This window comes from Phoenix dactylifera, chromosome 1 (assembly GCF_009389715.1).
Source record: "Phoenix dactylifera cultivar Barhee BC4 chromosome 1, palm_55x_up_171113_PBpolish2nd_filt_p, whole genome shotgun sequence".
Classification (NCBI taxonomy): domain Eukaryota; kingdom Viridiplantae; phylum Streptophyta; class Magnoliopsida; order Arecales; family Arecaceae; genus Phoenix; species Phoenix dactylifera.
In genome coordinates, this window is record NC_052392.1 from 32667349 (window position 1) to 32686622 (window position 19274).

General features: G+C 36.2%; 1 protein-coding gene across 13 annotated transcripts; it reads right to left on the reverse strand.

The window, feature by feature from the left end:
- Positions 1–478: 478 nt before the first annotated feature.
- On the reverse strand, positions 479–14011 carry LOC103706556. Of its 13 annotated transcripts, none has more exons than XM_026804471.2 (7): positions 13111–13315; positions 11587–11669; positions 4790–5756; positions 3662–4187; positions 3466–3562; positions 1469–1550; positions 479–922 (listed from the first exon to the last, which is right to left on the reverse strand). In XM_026804471.2, exons 3-7 carry the CDS (start codon positions 5684–5686, stop codon positions 824–826), a joined length of 1701 nt encoding a protein of 566 aa, XP_026660272.1. In that variant the 5' UTR covers positions 5687–5756; positions 11587–11669; positions 13111–13315; the 3' UTR covers positions 479–823. The 13 variants fall into 13 exon arrangements, with proteins under 13 accessions (XP_026660272.1, XP_008788912.2, XP_008788915.2 ...); XM_008790690.4 differs by adding an exon at positions 13325–14010 and having other exon boundaries at positions 480–922; positions 3466–4187; positions 13111–13215; XM_008790693.4 differs by lacking the exon at positions 11587–11669 and adding an exon at positions 13325–14011 and having other exon boundaries at positions 480–922; positions 3466–4187; positions 13111–13215.
- Between the last annotated feature and the right edge of the window lie 5263 nt (positions 14012–19274).

The following is a 19274-nucleotide window of genomic DNA, read 5'->3' on the forward strand; positions in this document are numbered from 1 at the left end:
TGATCACTAAATCTCCCAATTAGGATACAACCAACTATGGAAGCTCCTGATATGCAAACTCGACAGTATGATATTGGGTGCACCCAATGGCCACTCCCGATCTACCACATGTTGGCATTGTAGCGTATTTCAATTAGTTGGACCTTTTGGTGAGCTATAAGAAGCATATCAATACTTAATCATGCAGGACTCATTTGGTTCGCAGAAAAGAAGGAAAAAAAGTGTAGTCAACGAGAAAATAACGAGATGTCTCTTGTTGGTTTGAGTTTTCAAAAGAGAGAGATGAGAAAGTTGTATTCTCATAAGAATATGATTAATATATTTCATGAAAAAGTCTTTCCCATGAAAAACATGGAAAAGTTACTTTCCCATGAGGCGAGAATCACTCCATTTTTATTTTTTCCCAAAAAGACCCTTCAGCATTAAAGAATCATTAAAGACCTAATTTTTATTAAGGATATAATAAAAATTACACATAACTTTTTCAAAAAAGTAGATGGTCAACCACACATAAACACTCTGAAAATCTCTCACTTTCCCATGTTTAACCAAACATGCCAAAAGTACATTTTCAGGCATTCTCTTCCTAGAAATCTTCTTCCTAGAAATCATATTTTTAGAAGGAAAAATACTTCCCGCAAACCAAACGAGCCCACAACTTCTCAAACAAATATTTTCTGTAGAGCTCGAATGGTATCCCAATTCCCAGCATTCCATGAAATAGACGTCACCTCCATCACCTCTTTTTTCTTTTTATGATCAAAGAGGGGAGCTGGATGCACCTGAATGCAGAATGATGCATAGCCTGAGAAAAAGAATTTTTTTACTGCTGGGGACATTGGAAGCACCATTTGAAGATTATTCTTGGATTAGACTTCTGGATAGCATTAGAGACTGAACATCTGGAGTGAGAAAATTTGGCCTGGGGAAAAGAAAAGGAATTACAGCAGAACAACTCTGTTAAATGACTGCTGTAACTTTTGAGGATGTACAAGTGATTATGTAGTAGCAAGATAGAAGATACTACCCACAGCTTTATAATTTACAGCTCCTACCAAGACAGAAACATATGTATTATGTATTACGACCATTCCAGTGGATCCCATCCGACTAGACTTAAGACAACCAAACCTTGACAAAGGAAAAGGCCAAGAAAGAAATAAATCTCTTCTATCAAACAACAGAATCATTTCTTTACGAAGAGATGTACATGCAGAACTACTCAAAGATCTTATAGTAAAAACAAGATATTACCCACATCTCTGATTACATGATACAAACCATTATCCCATGCCACAACACTCTGAAACCGCTATAGAACAAATAAAGAAGCAGGATAGAAAAAGGAAAAGGGGAAAAAGAACCTCAAGGGATCTAACATCATGATGCAAAATCACAATGATGTATAATGGAATAAACTGAATAAGGGAATGATGTGGATCTAGAATCTACAGCAAAGAAGTCCCACCCTCCAACCTCGGTGCTTCCTCAAATGACTATGATCTGCTTTTGCCATTTTGACCGGGCTGCTGTTCCACTCTGACTGTAGTCTGTGCATTAACAAAATCCATGACATTAATTACTGGGGCTGTAAAACAGGCAACAAAAAGTAGATCAAGGGAAGATGAACCAGTTTAAGACAGTTAGGATGTGCATGGTAAGATACACATTATATGAATTTGCCGATTTTAATGTGCAGAGATAAGAATTTTCACTGTGAAGGTTATCATGACACAAAAGACCCCACTCCCTTTTTCCTTGCACAAAACTGTTTGAAATTCCATCTCCAAACTCTTTACTTGTAAAAAACGATGTCCATGCACTAGAAGAAAATAGAATGGAATGGAAGACCCACCTAAAGTAAATTACCCAGGTCCATGTACTTGGGATATACCAACCGGAAAATCCAAAACATCTCTCTTAAGGAAAGCAGGGGTATGACCACTAGAGTGTTGCTTAGTTCACACATCCCAGAACAAATATTATCTTGTTTATCTAACCTGTCTGTCTACATTGCAAACCAGGTACAGCAATATTCTAAAGCAGATCAGCGAAGATACCTACCCACAGCATACGTTTGCATATCTGAATTTTTCTAATAAATAACTGAGAAGAATAACATGAAGGGAGAGGTCTCAACCAGCCTATATTCAGTTGGAAGTTATTAAAACCAGTTGCCGCAGTATAATAAGCCAAGACCTTCATGGCCTCCCATGTAGTTCAGACAAAATTGGAAGCTAAATGAAATTCCAAAATAGCGAATTTCAAAATCTTTTCACCGAGTGTTTCCCGACAGATATTCTGATGGATTCACCGATGAAACAGATGTAGAGAGACATGACCCAGCAATTGCAAACTGGAACAACATGCTAGGGTGTCATAGCTTGTATGTGTATGATGGTAAGATAAAAACACTTTGATGTATTCAAGATGATGCTCAAATTGTTAGCAGAACTAAAAACGCAAATTATGGTTAAAAGTATCTTAAGAGAAGGATAAAGCAAATTCCCAAATTAAAAAAGCTTGGTGCTGCCATGTAGCAAAACAAGCATATTAGAACTAAACCCAGTGTAGGGGGTACACATGTAAAGTATTAAGCCATAAATTTGGGGTTGCTTACATCCTATTATGTCATGTTTTCCTATCCAAGGTCAAATCCTCTGATATAGAATGTCTCTGATACACCGCGTGAATCCAAGTATTCATTGGTATCATCAACCTTTAATTAAACCTTCATCCTGAATTCGGATAAAAACACCTGGAGAAATTCTCACTTTCTCCTTTACTTATGCAATTACTAAATAACGTCTTAAATGCTATAGAGACAAAGTGTCCACTGATCTCCCAGTGACTTTGTGTTAGTGAACTTGCAAAGTATATAAACATAAGAAAATGAATAATGGAAAAGGATAGGAATATAAAGAAAACGAGTAACTATATACATGCTAATAAGATGAATGAATTTCCAAATAAATAGTTCACATTTGGTTATTTCCTACCATTAATGGACTGCTACATACACTATATATGTAACAATTACCTTTGTCACCCAGGTTATTGTTTTCCTTGTTCCCATTTCTTTCCTGTAATCTTGCTAGCATGCAACCAGGAAACAAATGCAATCCTTTCTAGTCAGGATCTCTCACAGCTAAATTAGTCAGCAGGAAAATGCATTTGATAAGCCATCCACCTATCTCTCTTGCAAACACCCAGTCATTAACATCTAACAGTTCCCCATTGTTTTCAGCATATAAAAAATTTCACCAGAAGTGCACATATAATAAGAGATTGTCGGTATGACAGGAATGATACAGGTTAAAACTTAATGTGCGAACATACAGGCCAGTCTGGGTCAAACACAAGCATTTATAATTGGATAATATAAATAGTTGCAATTTAAGAATTGCATGTATGTGGTAGTTGGAATGCAAAATTGGAATTGCTCAGAAGGAATGATGTACTTACATGGGAAATGCAAAGGAACGTGTGCTGGTTGTGCTACTATCAGACCGAAGAGAAATGCTACCTGAATATGGTATATGCCCTGATGATGCAATTGGGCCTGACAAGCAAACAGGCTCGGAGAAGTTTAAGTCTCCATGATTATTATGAACAAACAAACTTCGAGCTGAGGCAGTAGCATTATCAGAAAATGCCTCACCAGTTACCGGATCACTTTTAGCCTGTCCATCTTTCTGCCGGTCTATTTTCTGGCTGCTCTCCTCCTGGCCACTTATGGATGCTGCTCCGGAGACTCCACTTTCCAACTCAGCATTAGCAGGATTTCCCATGGTCCCACTGCTTTGGTTGGCCTCTTTGGCATCAGATGGCACAGCTGTATCCGGAGAGCAAACATCTTTTAACAGACCCGGTGATAAATTGTTACTGGGATTTTCCTTGGTTTCCCTGCTTTCCTCAGACTCAGCGACATCAGATGAAGCCGATGTGAAGCAGCCCTCTTGCAATGTATCCTCTGACAAACTTTTAGCAGGACTTTCCTTGACCCCAGTGCTCTTCCCAGACTCTCTGACATCAGATAAAGCAGATGTGGATATCAAGCACCCCTCTTCCACTGTGCCCTGTGATAAACAAATAGTAACATTTTCCTTGGACCCACAGCTGTTGTTGGATTGTCTGGCATCAGATGGCACAGCTGTGGTTATAAAGCACTCCTCTTCCAGTGCACCCTGTGATAAACCAAAGACAAACATTTCATGTTCCTGTCATGAAATATTCCAAATTGACCGATCATGTTCCTGTCACTAGAAGCACATTTCTATGGTCTACATGGATAACTAAACATTTATTATTTGAGAAACCCAGGACAGCAACTGAAAAGCATGAGAAGATTTAACTATTCTGCTAACCTGTAGGAATGTTGACTTAACATTTTCTTCTTCAATTCCTGATTAACAATAAACAGGAGATACTTTGAGTTAAATGCAGGAAATGGAGACATGTTTATTTCCTCTTGAACCTCTAATCTCAAAAGGTAACAAGATTATATCAGGTGTTTAAAGACCCTTATTCTGGTCACAAAGTTGCTATCTCACATGGTCGGTAACCACTCCATGAAAATTCAATATAAATTAGCAGTTTTAAATGAATAATATATCATGGAAATTTCATATTATCTCAAATTATCTAATATGATAGTGGCATGTCATGGAGATCATTTAAAATTTATCATAGAATCTACTTCAGTAACTGACAATTCAGGGACGAAAGACCAAGTTTTATATTTACATATCAGAAGAAATAATTGAAAGTGCTGCTGCACATCGAGTACCTGATTAAATTTTTGACGATCAGCCAGTTGCTCAGTGTTGCAGTCAAAATTGGTAGGCTCCACTTGCTGGGGATCCGTTTCAATCTCTTGCAGAGAGAGGAAGTGCTTAAAACTGATTGTCTCATCAGGTATATCACATAAGAATGGATTAGTTGAACGAAACTCATCTCCAACTTCAGATAAACTCTCAGAAGAATGTTTATGATCATCGCTGCAGTCAATATTGGTTGGCTCCACTTGCTTAGGGTCTATTTCAAACTCATGCAGAGGGAGGTATTGTTTTAGACTGATATTCTCATCAGATATATCACTTAAGAATGGATTAGCTGTATCAAACTTAGCTCCAACTTTGGATAAACTCCCAGAAGCATGTTGCTCCTCTCCATCCTTGTCAACAGAAGTAACATGCTCACGTGATGTAGACTTGAAATCATCTGCAGTGGTTGCAGCAGCATCTGCCATTTCTTTGCTCAGAGCACTATTTCCACTTGCCACGGGATAATTAAAACTAGAAGGAAACAGCTGGCTTGACTCATCATTTTCCACCAAAATCTTTTCAAGGGAACATATCCCTTCATCAACACATATGTCCTTTATATTGTTAAAGGCACCATCTTTATAACAGCCTATCATCTCTGGCAGTTCAATTTCAGTAACAGTTTTCTCAGTGCAAAAAACTGTCTCATTTTCACCCAATTTAATTTCATCAGCAGGAATGTTAAATGGATATTCCATACATTTACCATCATTCATCTGTCCACTAAAGGACTCTTCAGTGCCCACAAAAATTTGCTTTGATGGATCTGAGTATTCACGAGCCTTTTTCTGTATAGATGACATAAGATCATCTTCTCCTTCCCATACCACCTTGTTCTCTACATCCACCATGCTAACCATCACATGATTGTCGATATGTCTAATGATTGGGAGGCAAAATTATATTTAGAACTATGTAGTGGTTCACCATCTGCAAACAAGCATAGATCATAATGCTCAAGGACATTGCAAAGCTTAGATGCAATATCAAGAAAGGTGCAAATTTGTGTGTGATAATCAACTTCTTGCAACATGATATTAAATATTGAGAAGAATGAATTTCAGGTAATATGTAGATCAATGAAATCTTAGAAAAACAATCTTTGATGAAAATCTTTAGTTGTATTTGCTGTTCCTCCTGAACATGATTGAAATGTTTTATTGATACTGGTGTGTAAATGAAAGGAAATCAATCATTCCCATCAGAATGAGACTTGTGAAGACAGCCTGACTTCAGCCTTCAATAAATTGGTGCTGAATTCAATTAAGTCCGGGCAAGAGAAGCATACCATGAAATATAGAATAGCAGTTATCGGGATACCTATGCTATATCCTGCTAGTGTTTATCATAGCATGTTGCTTGAGAAGAGTGAACAATGTGAGGGGAAAAGAGAGGCAGATTAATAGAATAGAAAAGTCAACGGGCTTGGAATTTGGGAGATAAGTTTGGGATTTGAAAGATCATATTAGAGATACATGGATCCCAGGTACCTTCTACTTTCCATGACAGGACCCTTGGGGCCTTTGAGATTTTTTGAAACTTCAAATATTTTTTAAAATATTTCTCATTTCTGGTTGTATTGGAACTCTAAGCAGGGAGATTTAATCATAAACAAGTCCAGCTACATAGAGGTACGTGGGTCACAAATAAAAGATTGGTTACAAAACCTTCTCTCATTATGATAGTAGACAACGATCTGGCTTGTATTTTTTGAAACTTCAAATATTTTTTTAAATATTTCTCATTTCTGGTTGTATTGGAACTCTAAGCAGGGAGATTTAGTCATAAACAAGTCCAGCTACATAGCGGTATGTGGGTCACAAAAAAAGATTGGTTACAAAATCTTCTCTCATTATGATAGTAGACAACGATCTGGCTTGTATCATCTGGCTTGTATCATCAAATTGCAACCGGAACTTGGAACGGGTCTAGGTGAAAGCCAATAACAAAATCATCCAATATATCTATTGAGCAATCTAATAGTTTATCTAATTTTTAACTAACATTTTGCAATTGATACAATAGAAATGGAAAGAAAATGAGGTTTCTGTAATCTAGACCATTAAAACAAAAGACTCAGATATACAATGACTCTATACCGCAACACCTTTGAAATGAACCAGAGAGAGACAAGAATGGTCCACATTACACTATGTTGAACAACCATCTAATATTGATCAACAAGAAAATCCACCTATCATCTCATTTCCAAATGAAAATTCATGAATGAAAATTTGAAATTGAAAAAGAAAATTCACCATTTTCATTTTTTTTTTTTTTGGGAATTGCATTCATCTCTAAGGCCCATAAGCTAAAGAAAAGAGTGTTAGGAGCAGAACCGTAAAAGGGAATAGTTACAAAATTTGTCAAATAAATGGAGAAAGTTTATGTCCTTGCCAGGCTAATTGGTTAAATTTAATACAAGGATTGGGATAAGAACAAAACTATGACACACACAAGATATTTAGAAATTGAAAAGGAGTAATATAAGAGGGGGATGCACCTAAAATAAAATCATTTCAAGTATTGAAATAACTCAACCTGAACCCTCTTCTTAGAACACTTTACAAGGAAAAATGAAGCTCTTACTAACTCATCAAAATCTTCCAAGAGGACTGTCCTAGAAACATCTGAACTAATTTAAGCCAACTCAACACAAGAAAATGCAAGTGTTGAAGTATTGTTACTGGTACATGTACCATACAATATCAAGACAAGGTACTATTGTTGATGGTGGCACTACAAAGGTGACACAACTACCATATGTTGGTGCGATACGGTACCGAGGGGTGTAAAAGTACCAGTTCTCTACCAGTATGGTAAGGTATGCCAAGTATAGTTTGGCACAAGCCAGTACTTTGACTCTTGAGATAACCTAAATTGTACCTGAAACACTAGATAAATAACTAGTACAAAACATCAGGGACTTCTAGCCTCGACTTATGATTTTTACTGTAACAATCATTGCTTAATTATCTAATAGCCGATGTTAAGGCTTTGCCTGGATCCCCTCCTCCCCCCCAAAAGAGAGAGAGAGAGTAGAAACTACAATTCTAGGTTTCACAGAATTATGTTACTATCTTTAGTATTGTTCTATAGTTTTTTGCAAAACAAACAATCCCTATTAAATGTTTTTCCTATTTTTTCATGACAAAAGTTAAATTTTTATTCCTATACTTGCACAGAGTAGTTGAAAAAGAGTTAATAGTATCAGAGTTGTACTCTTTTTAATTTTCATGATATTAAATTGCTCTATGTTAGTATTTCCTCTACAAAAAATTCATTCTGCAACCAAAAAATCCTCTTAAAATAACTCAACTTCGAAATTCCATGTTCCTTCTCACTTGAAAAAATAATTTAGAACATAACTACCAAATAGAACCAAGTTACATCACAACCCATAAACCTCCAATCTTAAAAACTATAGCATATCCGGTTATTACTAAACCAGTACCAATTGCTATCTTGATGCTGTGCAGATCTCAATGATTTTAGGATACTTCATCCTCATGCTACTCTTTAAAATCCTTGGCATTGACTAAACCTTGATGAATGTTCAAATTACATGAAAAATAAAAATATAGTCCTGTTTACAATACCTTACTGTTGCGCCAAGGCTCACCCTCTAAGCCCTAATCCACTCTTTATCATAAATAATATTGAACATATTTGTTGCCAAACTTGCATTAAAAAAAAAGGCTTCTAAGCTGTCACATATATAGAAAAGGTTACTACTGTAACTTTCTAGTATGCAACTCCCAAAATGTTTCTTATACAACAAAGGCACTCATTGAGAAAGTGGATATTGGTTCACTAAGTGCAAACATCTCTCAAAGAATACATAAGATTTTGTTTCTGATTCGATTCTTCTTGTCAATATATTAGTTAATTCTAGCTATCAACTTCACTTGCGCTTGCATTTCCTCTCCCTGAATTAGCTGCACAAAATCCTCAAAAACAAGACTAGCTAATTAAGTTTTACCCATGTTGAGCAGGTAGTTACAAAATTATGTACACTAAAACAATCACATAATCTAATAAAAACTGTCTAAAATTGGCCCCCATGCTCATAAGTCATAAAAAATGTACAAAGATAAATCCTGACTCATCTGATTATAATCATTGTCCTAGCAGATCTTATGCATCAACTAACCACAGATTATCCTTACCTGACTTAGCAACCCAAAAATTAAATAAATAATAAGCAAATGACATACTATATAAAATTGAGTTAGAATCAAACAAATTGCAGATGATGTATGAACAAACTAAGAGTAGAGCAATCTAGACTTCTAAACATGTTGCAAAAGTGGATACTTCCCATATTAGAAAAATATAAATTAAGATCAAACATCATAAATGCTAATGTCCAGCAAAATTACCATGATCCAACTTACAAAGAACTTTCTTATCCTCCACAGATTTCATAAATGACAGCAATAATGAGGCAATTTGAAGACTTCAAATGAGTATGTGCCCAAGAAGTGCTTGTATATGCAGTTATCTTTAAAAACTATAAAGTATTGAAAATCCAATATTAGTGGGTAAATTTGAAGGCAGCCCTACTTAATTGATACTTGTAATGGCCAAAGAATGCAATATTATATAATGCAAATGCCTCTGTATCTGGCTATGTGAGGCCAACACAGGCTTTATCAGCTCACATACCTTGAGCCATGTGTGGAGACCATGGTTTTTCATCTCGGCCGAGATCTCTATTATACTTATATCAAGCACCCCAAAACCCCCATACGATGTATGCAAAAATTCAACCCCTATTATCATGGGGAAGAAAAACCAGTAAATCCTAATATATCCGTTGATATGCTTAATAACTTCCTTTAATAAACAAAATTTAAATCAATGTTTAAGATAGTTGCTAATCTCGGATTTACCATATAGGCCCTCGACCCAAAGATATCAATGATATCTTGAAAACTCTTGGCTGTTTTCAAATTCTTCCACTTTCCATATCAGCAGAGCAAATTGATGTCTTGTTACCAAGATGAATTATACCTTGGCTTTCAAAAATCTTGGTGGTTTGGGTCCTTTACAAAAACAATAGCAACTCCTTAACATGGATGATCACTACCTCCACTCTCCTGACCTCTATAGAAAGTCTTATGTTTGATAGATACATCTCACTTAGTTCACCTTTTATATGAAGGGGAAGCAATACAAGTGCCCCAAATGTAGGGGTGAATTTATTGTTACATACGTAGTAGAAAAGGTTTTTAGTTAGATGGTGATCTAATCTACTAATATATAACAAGAAAGCCTTGAGCCCAGCTTCAGGCATGCCTCATGGTGTCAAGCCTCAAGGCTTCATAGTTCTTAAATATTAAATACTCATCTGCCCCTCTCCCTTTGTTTACCCTCCATTTCTACGGGCTCCTCTCATTCAAAAAAAAAAAAAATCATGCAAGCCCCGACCTTGTCATCATAAAAAAGATAAAAAGGCCCTTACAACTGCATCACACACGCAGAAATATAGTACTATAATATGGAAGGCTTCTCTCTAGCCACAGAAGGCTGGTGTGAAGCCTTCCATGAAATGCTTATGGCTAGGCCCTACACTTAGCCACCAGCCTCTCCCATCATCCCCCATTCACTCATGTTTTGCTTCTTTAAACAGGCACTCCCTTTTTAATAATAAACATCCGCTTTGCTAAACTTGTTATCACCTTTGGCCAAAAGAAATGAAAAACTAAACCAGCCAAACGGCCCAAAATATACATGATTTTGCAATTAACTGAACAGATGAAATGTACTAAAATATGCACATCTTTGAGATTCTGCAGATAAAGAGTAAAAAAGTTCCAAAATTTCACTAAGAAGCATGAGATTATGTATGTTATAACTCCAATGAATAGAACATTTCCTAAAGTAGAGCTCCACAGTTTAAAACCACTGAACATAACAGAAAAGAAAATATATTCATTTCAATGCTGAAAAATGCAGAAACCAATTGCCTAAAACAGATCACAACATATTTCTGCAAATGATAAATTATTGATTTGAAGTCACTAATAATATTTTAATTGCACAAGAATCGGTCTCTCTAAAAACATGATAGAAAAAAAAAGCGCATGTTTGAGAAACACATGAAACACGAGAGTGAGAGACTTAATTGCAAACTTGGAACCAGAAGCAGAATATCGATAATATTGAGTATCGGAGTATAAATGTACCCATGGTGTATATATAACTACAGACAATCAGACATAGTAGAGTTTTTAGTTATTTCCAACAGAAAAGAAAAAGATTTCTAGTTATATACTGGTACTTTCATATCAGATTAATCATTTTAAGAAATCTTTAAAAAAATAATTTTCAAATCTAACATTTGATTCATACTGCATTCTAACATCTATTTTGGAAATAAATGTTTAACTAAATTTACTAAATTATAGCACTGCATGTAAACTAACCTCATCCATGTGCACTGCACACAGACACTCATGCATGCACCGACAAACAAAATCAGATGCGAATTAACTAAAATGAGAATTCCATTCCATAGACAAAGCAAGCAGGCTGAATCTGAAAGAGAAAGAGGGTAGCTAAGTTATAACTAAGACAATGACAATTCTGTTCTGTAGACTAAGCAATGAAATAAATAATGAAAGATCCAATTTTAAAATCTGCATCCAAATATCTATGTTATTAATTATTCTAACATAATTCACACAGTCAGCACAAAATAAAAATCTAAACATGTGCAGCAGAAGGAAACATAATTAGCAGTTTAGCACAGTAACTATTTCATGCTTTTAGTTTGATCAATGCATAGCCAGTGTTTATAACACCCTACTCAGGCAACTTGAAACTCAATCATGCTTCCTGCCAATAAATTATCAATGTCAACAAGTCAAAAATATAGAATGAATTTAACTGAATGCATTTGATGGCAGTTATCTAATACATAAGTTCACATTGCCAGCACAAGGTGATTTTGTTCAAGATAATGGAAGGCACTCAGAAGAACCTAAAGTGATGAAATGCATGATATAAAATTTATAATGTTTATTGTATTAATAATCTCATTTTACAGCTGCAATATTATTTTATTCTTGTTATAACTAGATAACTCTTGCACTTGAGACAAAATGACTATTAAATGGCGTAGGAAGCTAAGCTTAAAAATGGAGGAAAATAGCTAAAAAGGCAAAAACTGTCGCTAGCAGCTGGGCGCAAGATAATGCCAGATAGGGAAGAAATAACCAGTAGCTGAATTCAAGCAAAAGCAAAGTTAGCACCCTTCACAGTGGAACTAGATAGCAAACGGCATATTTCTCAATAACTGATAAATAAGATATTAATAAGCAGTGGAAGAAGTCCATGACAGCATATAGGAAGCTTAAGAAGAAGATAATAAGAAACCTAAGAACCATCTTCCCATGCCAAATATTTTGGAACACTTGTTGTACCACAGAGGACATCAACAGAGCAGTACCCTATCTTTCTGGAGCCACAATAAACCATATGTGCAATGGGAGCGCATTTCAAAGGATATCATGTTTTGTGCACAGTATACAAGGACAGCTGAACTAAATGCACCAACTTGCAGCCAAAAAAGTTGCAATGAATCAGAGCAGTACTGTAGTAAAAATCAGAAAGGGACATGACACAGATAACAAAACCAATTTGATGAAAGGCCAACAACCCATATGAACCATGTACCTGCAACTAGAAGCATTCCAGCTTGCAAAAACAGGGTGTCAGTCACCAACTGTAAGGCACTCTGTTCCAAAACAATCTACTATGGTTGAATGAAGGTCTCAGAACCAAAACAATCAGACATCATAGAAGATATGTTTAGACATCTAAGATCAAAAACTGGACCTACAAGAACCTGCCTCCTCTTCAGCAACAAAATTTTCCGAATACAGCTCGATACCAACCCAGGATTTTGTGGCTCGTTGAAATTTGAATTTCTCAGTCACAATAGAGATCTTAAAAAAAAAAAAAAAAAAGGCTAAAGAACTAAAAAGCTCAGAGACTATTCCCTTTTTCTTTTCTTTTTCTTTTCCTCCCTGGGGACTTTTGATTCGGTTAGATTCTTTACAACAAGGATAGAATCCAATCGGGTGCTCCCTCCTCCTACCTCAAAGAAACAAAGACACTTTGTAACCCAAAGTCCCAAAAGCCACTAAGATCTCAACCCATATCCCACCACCTCAAATCCCCTAAAAGGTAATTTTTTTAGAGGAAAAAAAAAAACAGAAAGAGACAAAAGCTGAAGAAAAACCAAAACATCACCAGATCGTATCAAAGGACTTACCCCCACGAAACTCTCCATCTCCCCAAAGCCAAAAAAACTCATTTGCCTCCATTTGAAGACAAGATCAGAAGCAGCAGAAGCAGCAGCAGTAGAAGAAGCTATCAGCTAAAAGAATTCCAACAAAACAATAAAAAAAAGTATTCTCACATGCTTATATATAACATATTATATACAAACCATTGCTTAAAAAAAAGATAAGCCCAGAAATCGAGACCTTGGATCCCTTAAAGCCGAAGGCAAAAAAGGCCGCTATCTTTCTCAATTTTTTTTTTAATAGCTAGGGTTTTAAGAGGTGGAATAGAAGAGAGAGAAGGTTTGAGAGGAGATGGTGGTGAAGGGGTGGGATTAATTTAATATGAGAAGATATGAATCTTTGAAGGAAGCGAGGCGAGACGGTGGGCACTGCCACAACAATAAAGTCCAATGAGAGAAGGCATTTAATACACGGTTCTAACTTTTTATTAAGTTGCTATCTCTCTCTCTCTCTCTCTCTCTCTTTCCCTCTTTCACTCTCCGTCTCTGCTCCCCAGCGCTACCAAAACAGACGGCAGGTTCGTGGCATGAAATACCGCGGCAGGGGACCAATTTAATACGGCGAGCGGCCTCCCCCATTAGAGTCGCCGGCGACGGAGCCTTGCCGTTACCGCCGACAGCCGCCGGCGAGCCTCGTGCTCTAGGATTAGGGTTTGGGAATAATAGGGGCCCTAATGATGATATCTTTCTTGAAGTTTGGGATAAGAGAGGATCGATAGATGGAATGGAGGAAGAGGAAGCCCTGTTCCCGGCAAGGATCCAGTAACGGTTTCCACCTCGATGGCACAAATTTAAAAAAAAAATTAGTTTTTGGGGGAAAAAATCGAGCTAGAAGCGATTTCCGGCGAGATTTAACTGTGCATGCAGATACAAATAAGAAAATTCATTTGTCGTGAAAAAGTATCGGAACTTTTTGATGACTTTTCAGCTCAAAGATCAAAATTCATGCGGTCACGAATATTTTAACCTAAGATAGAGATGAAAATAACATTATTTAAATAAAAAATACTATAGGCTATGCTCGAGAGAGTATTTAAATCTTTTTTTCTTTTTTTTTTTGTTGATAGTGTGCGATCTACGGTACCAGAATGAATTGTTTCTATTGTACTAATAGGTTAAAATATATAATAAAATATCTAAATAAAAATTTATTCTAGTTATTATGACATGTTGATTGAAAGTATCATTTTAACTAATTTATTTTTTTATTTATAAATTAAAGATCATCAAAATATATGGATTCAATTTTTATATACTTTACGGTATGAATCTTGAATTTAAATAAATTATTATTTATTTGAGATAGATTTTTTTTGGTACATTGTTACTCACACCAGTCCTGCATGCACGTAGCCATCTGTGTAAAAATAAAATAAAATAAAATAAAATAAAGAGTAGACAACACAGTGACAAAGAACATCGCCTTCAATCTAATATATCATATCACACTTATCTACCAACTTTAAAATCAAATCTAATTCAACTCCATTAAAAGTTAGAGGCTTACCACCAAGGTGATAGCACGGTGGGAAAGGAGCTTTGATTCTATCGGAGTAGTCTAAGTTCGAAATACGTGGGTGTCTATTAAATATGAGGATCGGATACTCTCTGTTTAGTTTTTTCGGTGGAGTCACTATCTGGTTTATCGGTATGAGTAAAATTTGTTTATCTGTATCGAATATTCTTCAGCAGAGAGAAAGTATTGCTACGTGGATTAGGTGCTTCTCACCCTCTTCTTGTTTTTTAGCAAAATAAAAAAAGAAAAAATATCTAACAGCTTTTCTAGCTCTACTCCCCAAACATGACCATAGAATTGTGAAGCTGCCCACTTCCTGTGAACTGAGCAGATCTTTAAATAACCTGTTTAGGTCGAATTAAATTCCTTTGATACTTAATAAAAAACAAATTATTAGAATGCTTAAAACATTAAAAAATGTAAAAAAAGTCTTTGTGATGGAGTGGATGCTTGAATATAACGGACAAAAATTGGTAGTAGTCAATCTGCTGTGGTATCTAATTTCTTAAATTAATTACATCACTAGAATTTGAATTTTGTAGTAATTTTTTAAAATTTTTATTAGGATCGGGTTGGGGACTCAGGAATCAGTCAACCGCCCTTGGGTAATGCCGTTACGGATGGTCGTGGACCAGCGGAGCGCTCAATTGCGACGAGAGAAAATGTCAGAAAAAGCATGGATTTTTTTTTTTTACTAAAGCACGTAATACACCCAATAAAATTAGAAAACAATAAATTATGAAGTGCTTAAAGCAGCTCCCCTCCTCTGCTTATATGGTACTTCTAGCATGACTGGCCATATAAGCAGTCATCCAATCCGCAATTCTGTTAGTTTTTTTAAATACATGCTTGGTCTAAAAGGCCTCTTCATCTCTCACCATCATTTTGATATTTCAAAGCAAGGGATGATCCAAACCAACACCTCTCAGATCCTTCTGCATCTACTTGATCATCATAGTTGAATCATCCTCCAAAATAATTGAGCTGGGCATGACGGAAGGCATGGTTTGATGCGGAATGGTGTCGGGTGCGGGAAGATGTCGGAGTGTGGATGCACATTAGGGCTCGTTTGGTTCGCGGGAAGCATTTTCCTTCCTAGACGTAGAGATGACGCAAGAGATATGGTTAGTGGTGCTCTCGTACACACGTGTCGTGTTAATTGACCCAACCACGACCATTCGCGCAAGAAGGTGGGACCATTTGGAGGAATGTTAATGTGCCGAGTCTTCGGCTTTGCTGAGATATTCCAAACCCACCTTTATCTAAAATTTTTTATTTTCAAATTTTATCAATATTAACTTTGATGCTAGTGTGTCTAATACAGCAGTAGAGGATGAGCTAGTTTTATGATCTAAAGCTTGGATCCGAGACTTTTGGCAGTTGATGGAACTGCGGAATTTAATATCTCAGTCTCCGAAACAGAATTGAGAGCGGTCTAGGCAACCTAAACAGATTCTAAGGACCGGTGACATTGTAGTTGAGAATGACTCTGTAATAACCCAGGACCTCATCCAAAATGGCTAGCCGGAAGTTATTATTTGAGTTCCTTGATTCTGTATAAATATTCAAGATCTACCCAGCGAATAACCGATGTAGGACTAAACATACGTCTGCACGGGTCCTCACATACTCCCCCTGTTTAAGTCTTGACGTCCTGGTCAGGCTAAGATTTTAAATCTATTCAAATCTAATCACAAACACAACGATCGGCTCATGGTTAGTCCCAATGAATTCGTGCTGCAGTGTCCCCTAGTACACATAGATTATCGACCGGATCCGTTCTGATACCATTTATAACAACCCAGGACCTCACCCAAAATGGCTAGCCGTAAGTTACTATTTGGATTCCTTGATCCTTTATAAATACCCAAGATCTACCCAGCGAATAACCGATGTGGGACTAAACACACACCCGCACGGGTCCTCACAACTCAGCTACATAGTCAGTTGGATCTAAGGCCATGCAAAGGTGGTTGTCCCTAACCCCCTGTTGCATGATATTCGGAGGATCTCGAATGAGTGCATATCCTTCATAATCAGATACATATATTGTGAGACAAATGGAGCAGCCAATTGACTCGTCTCCTATGTAGCAGAGTATTCTTGAGAGTTTTTGTGGACCAATATGCCAGTTGTCCCAACTGCGCTTCGTGATATTTTATTTTCTAATTTTTTTTGAATGTATTCGTACTAAGATTGAGAATATACTTGCAAGTTCAGGCTATCATTGCTCTATACAAAATTTTTACACTGGATCATGTTATGGTACATTAATTTTTACATTTTTATGAGAAAAATATATCAACAAATATGACGCAATACGTATTGATGGATATCTAGATATCCAGCATGAGAAAATCACAATCTCTTGCACCGGCACTGAATAATTGAATTTTCAGCTGCTCGGTAGATAGTGATGACAAAACAACTTGAAAATTGATCTAAGATTTTCTGAGGTACTAGTCTACAAATACCAAACGAAATTGTGGGATGCAAAGTCTCATTCAACAATCTATCTTGAGGTATTTCTGTGTTAGGATCAAGTCTAGTTTCTGGTTTAAAGCTATTTCTTTTGTCTACGGCTATTTTATTACCTTAATACCTACTTATTATAGATATTTTTTTTGTTGGTGGAGTGGTAACTAGCAAGTACGTGAATAATAGATGCATGATGTACACAATGGCATCAATATTCCTATTTTCTTGAGGACATACAGATCTAGTTGCAGGTGGCCCTCCCCAGGATGCTATCTACTATATGAATTTCTTCTAAACACAAAAGTTTCATGCTATGGAGTTATGTTTCTATCATGACTCGATTCATCCACCCTGCAAGGCAACCAAGAATTGGTACGATGCATGAAAGAGTGAGCATAAGTATCATAAAAGTTCAGCCGGGGCCATGTATCATTCAGCCAGTTATGGAATTTTATGTGAAATTAATAACCTTGAGGAATTTTAAAAATGAGCCATCTCTTGCATCTTTCAACATAAAATCTGAACCATAATTCTAGTGCAACCATAAACCACTGTATCATCAAAATGACACTCTTTATAGATAATTATCTCTATAGCTAAAACTATTGGGTCTCCATACTTCTATCCTTTTATAATAATCTAGAATGCTCTAAGGCCTAATTTGAAAAGAAGATAAGAGGTCAGGTAATTGAGTCATCTCACATTTGTCCCATGACAAGTGATAAATAAGATACTTTGATTCATGGAACTGCGATCCTTGATGGCTTATTCAAGTTGGCGATGAACAATAATTGGTGTCCTTTGGGTTTTCAGAATTAGGGTTGCATTTGGTTCGTAATTAAAATCCGAATCGAAATCGAAATTGGAATAAAAATTGGATTGGCCTTATTTTTTAATGAGTTTACAATTTGAATGCTACGGGAGAGTCAAGATTGAATTTTGCAAAATTAAGGCATTCACATTTTTTTTAGAATCAAAATTAAAATATGACTCCTCTAAAGTTATTTTTATTTGAGATTATATCATAAAGCTATTTATGAAATCATCAGGAATATTTTAATGAACGAAAAAATATTAAACTGTCAGCAATTTTGTCTTCTCAAAGGAAGATATTTATTTTGCTGTTAGTTGTACTATGGTACATCTTAATCATGATATGGGCCGGACAAAATTTATTTATCCAACAGGAAAAAAAAAACACTAATCCCATATTCTAGAATTAAATGTATTCATGAAGGATAATTGCAGCTTATTCTCATTTTATCCATCTCATTTCTAAACAGGAAACCACTTTGTCCATATTGTGAAATATATTACAAAATATTGTTCATGATGCATGTGGTGGCTATAGGGTTCTAACATGTCATAATGGGCAGTGAAAGCTACGAATTTTAAAAATTTCTTAATAAAGTCCCTTAACATAAAATCCTTATAAGCCTAGATCACCTTAATGGTAACAATCAAATAATATAAAAATATAAATGTAGGAATAGAAGAATACCTCTAACGCTAATCCAATATGAATGATCTCCACGAGGCGTTCAAGTGTCCACCCTCCTATGGTGATCCACACGAAGCTTGATTCAAGACTTTGGCTCCAATGACTTTGATCCTTAATGATAAATCCTTCCAAAGGATTTAATTTGGCTTGTTTTCTTTTTCCTCTATTTTTCTTTCACCTTCTAAAATCACTTCTAATCTTTTTGTCCTAAAGAAGACCACCTTGTCTTGGCTTAGGACACACTAGAAGCAATGCTAGAAAGAAGGAACTAATGTAAGAAAGAAAGAAGAGAGGAGTGCGGTGGAGTTCGAAGGATGAAATATGGAGGAATGGCTCCCCTTTTATAGATGGCGTAGGGATGCATGCATCCCATCCTTTCATCAATGAAGGGAGGCGTGGGAGGATGTGCCTCTTGATGAGAGAGCATATCATGATAGAAAAGTTATGGAGAGATAAGATGTAATCCTTATCTGATAAAGAGATAAGGATGCCTTATCCGTAACTAACCAAGGAAGCACCTCTTCATGCTATCATGATCAAGGAGAGAGAGTTATGACATCATCCAACGGTTTGATGATGATCCAAGGGCTCCAATCCAAGGCGCCTCATCATGATCCCATTATGTCTTCATCCAAT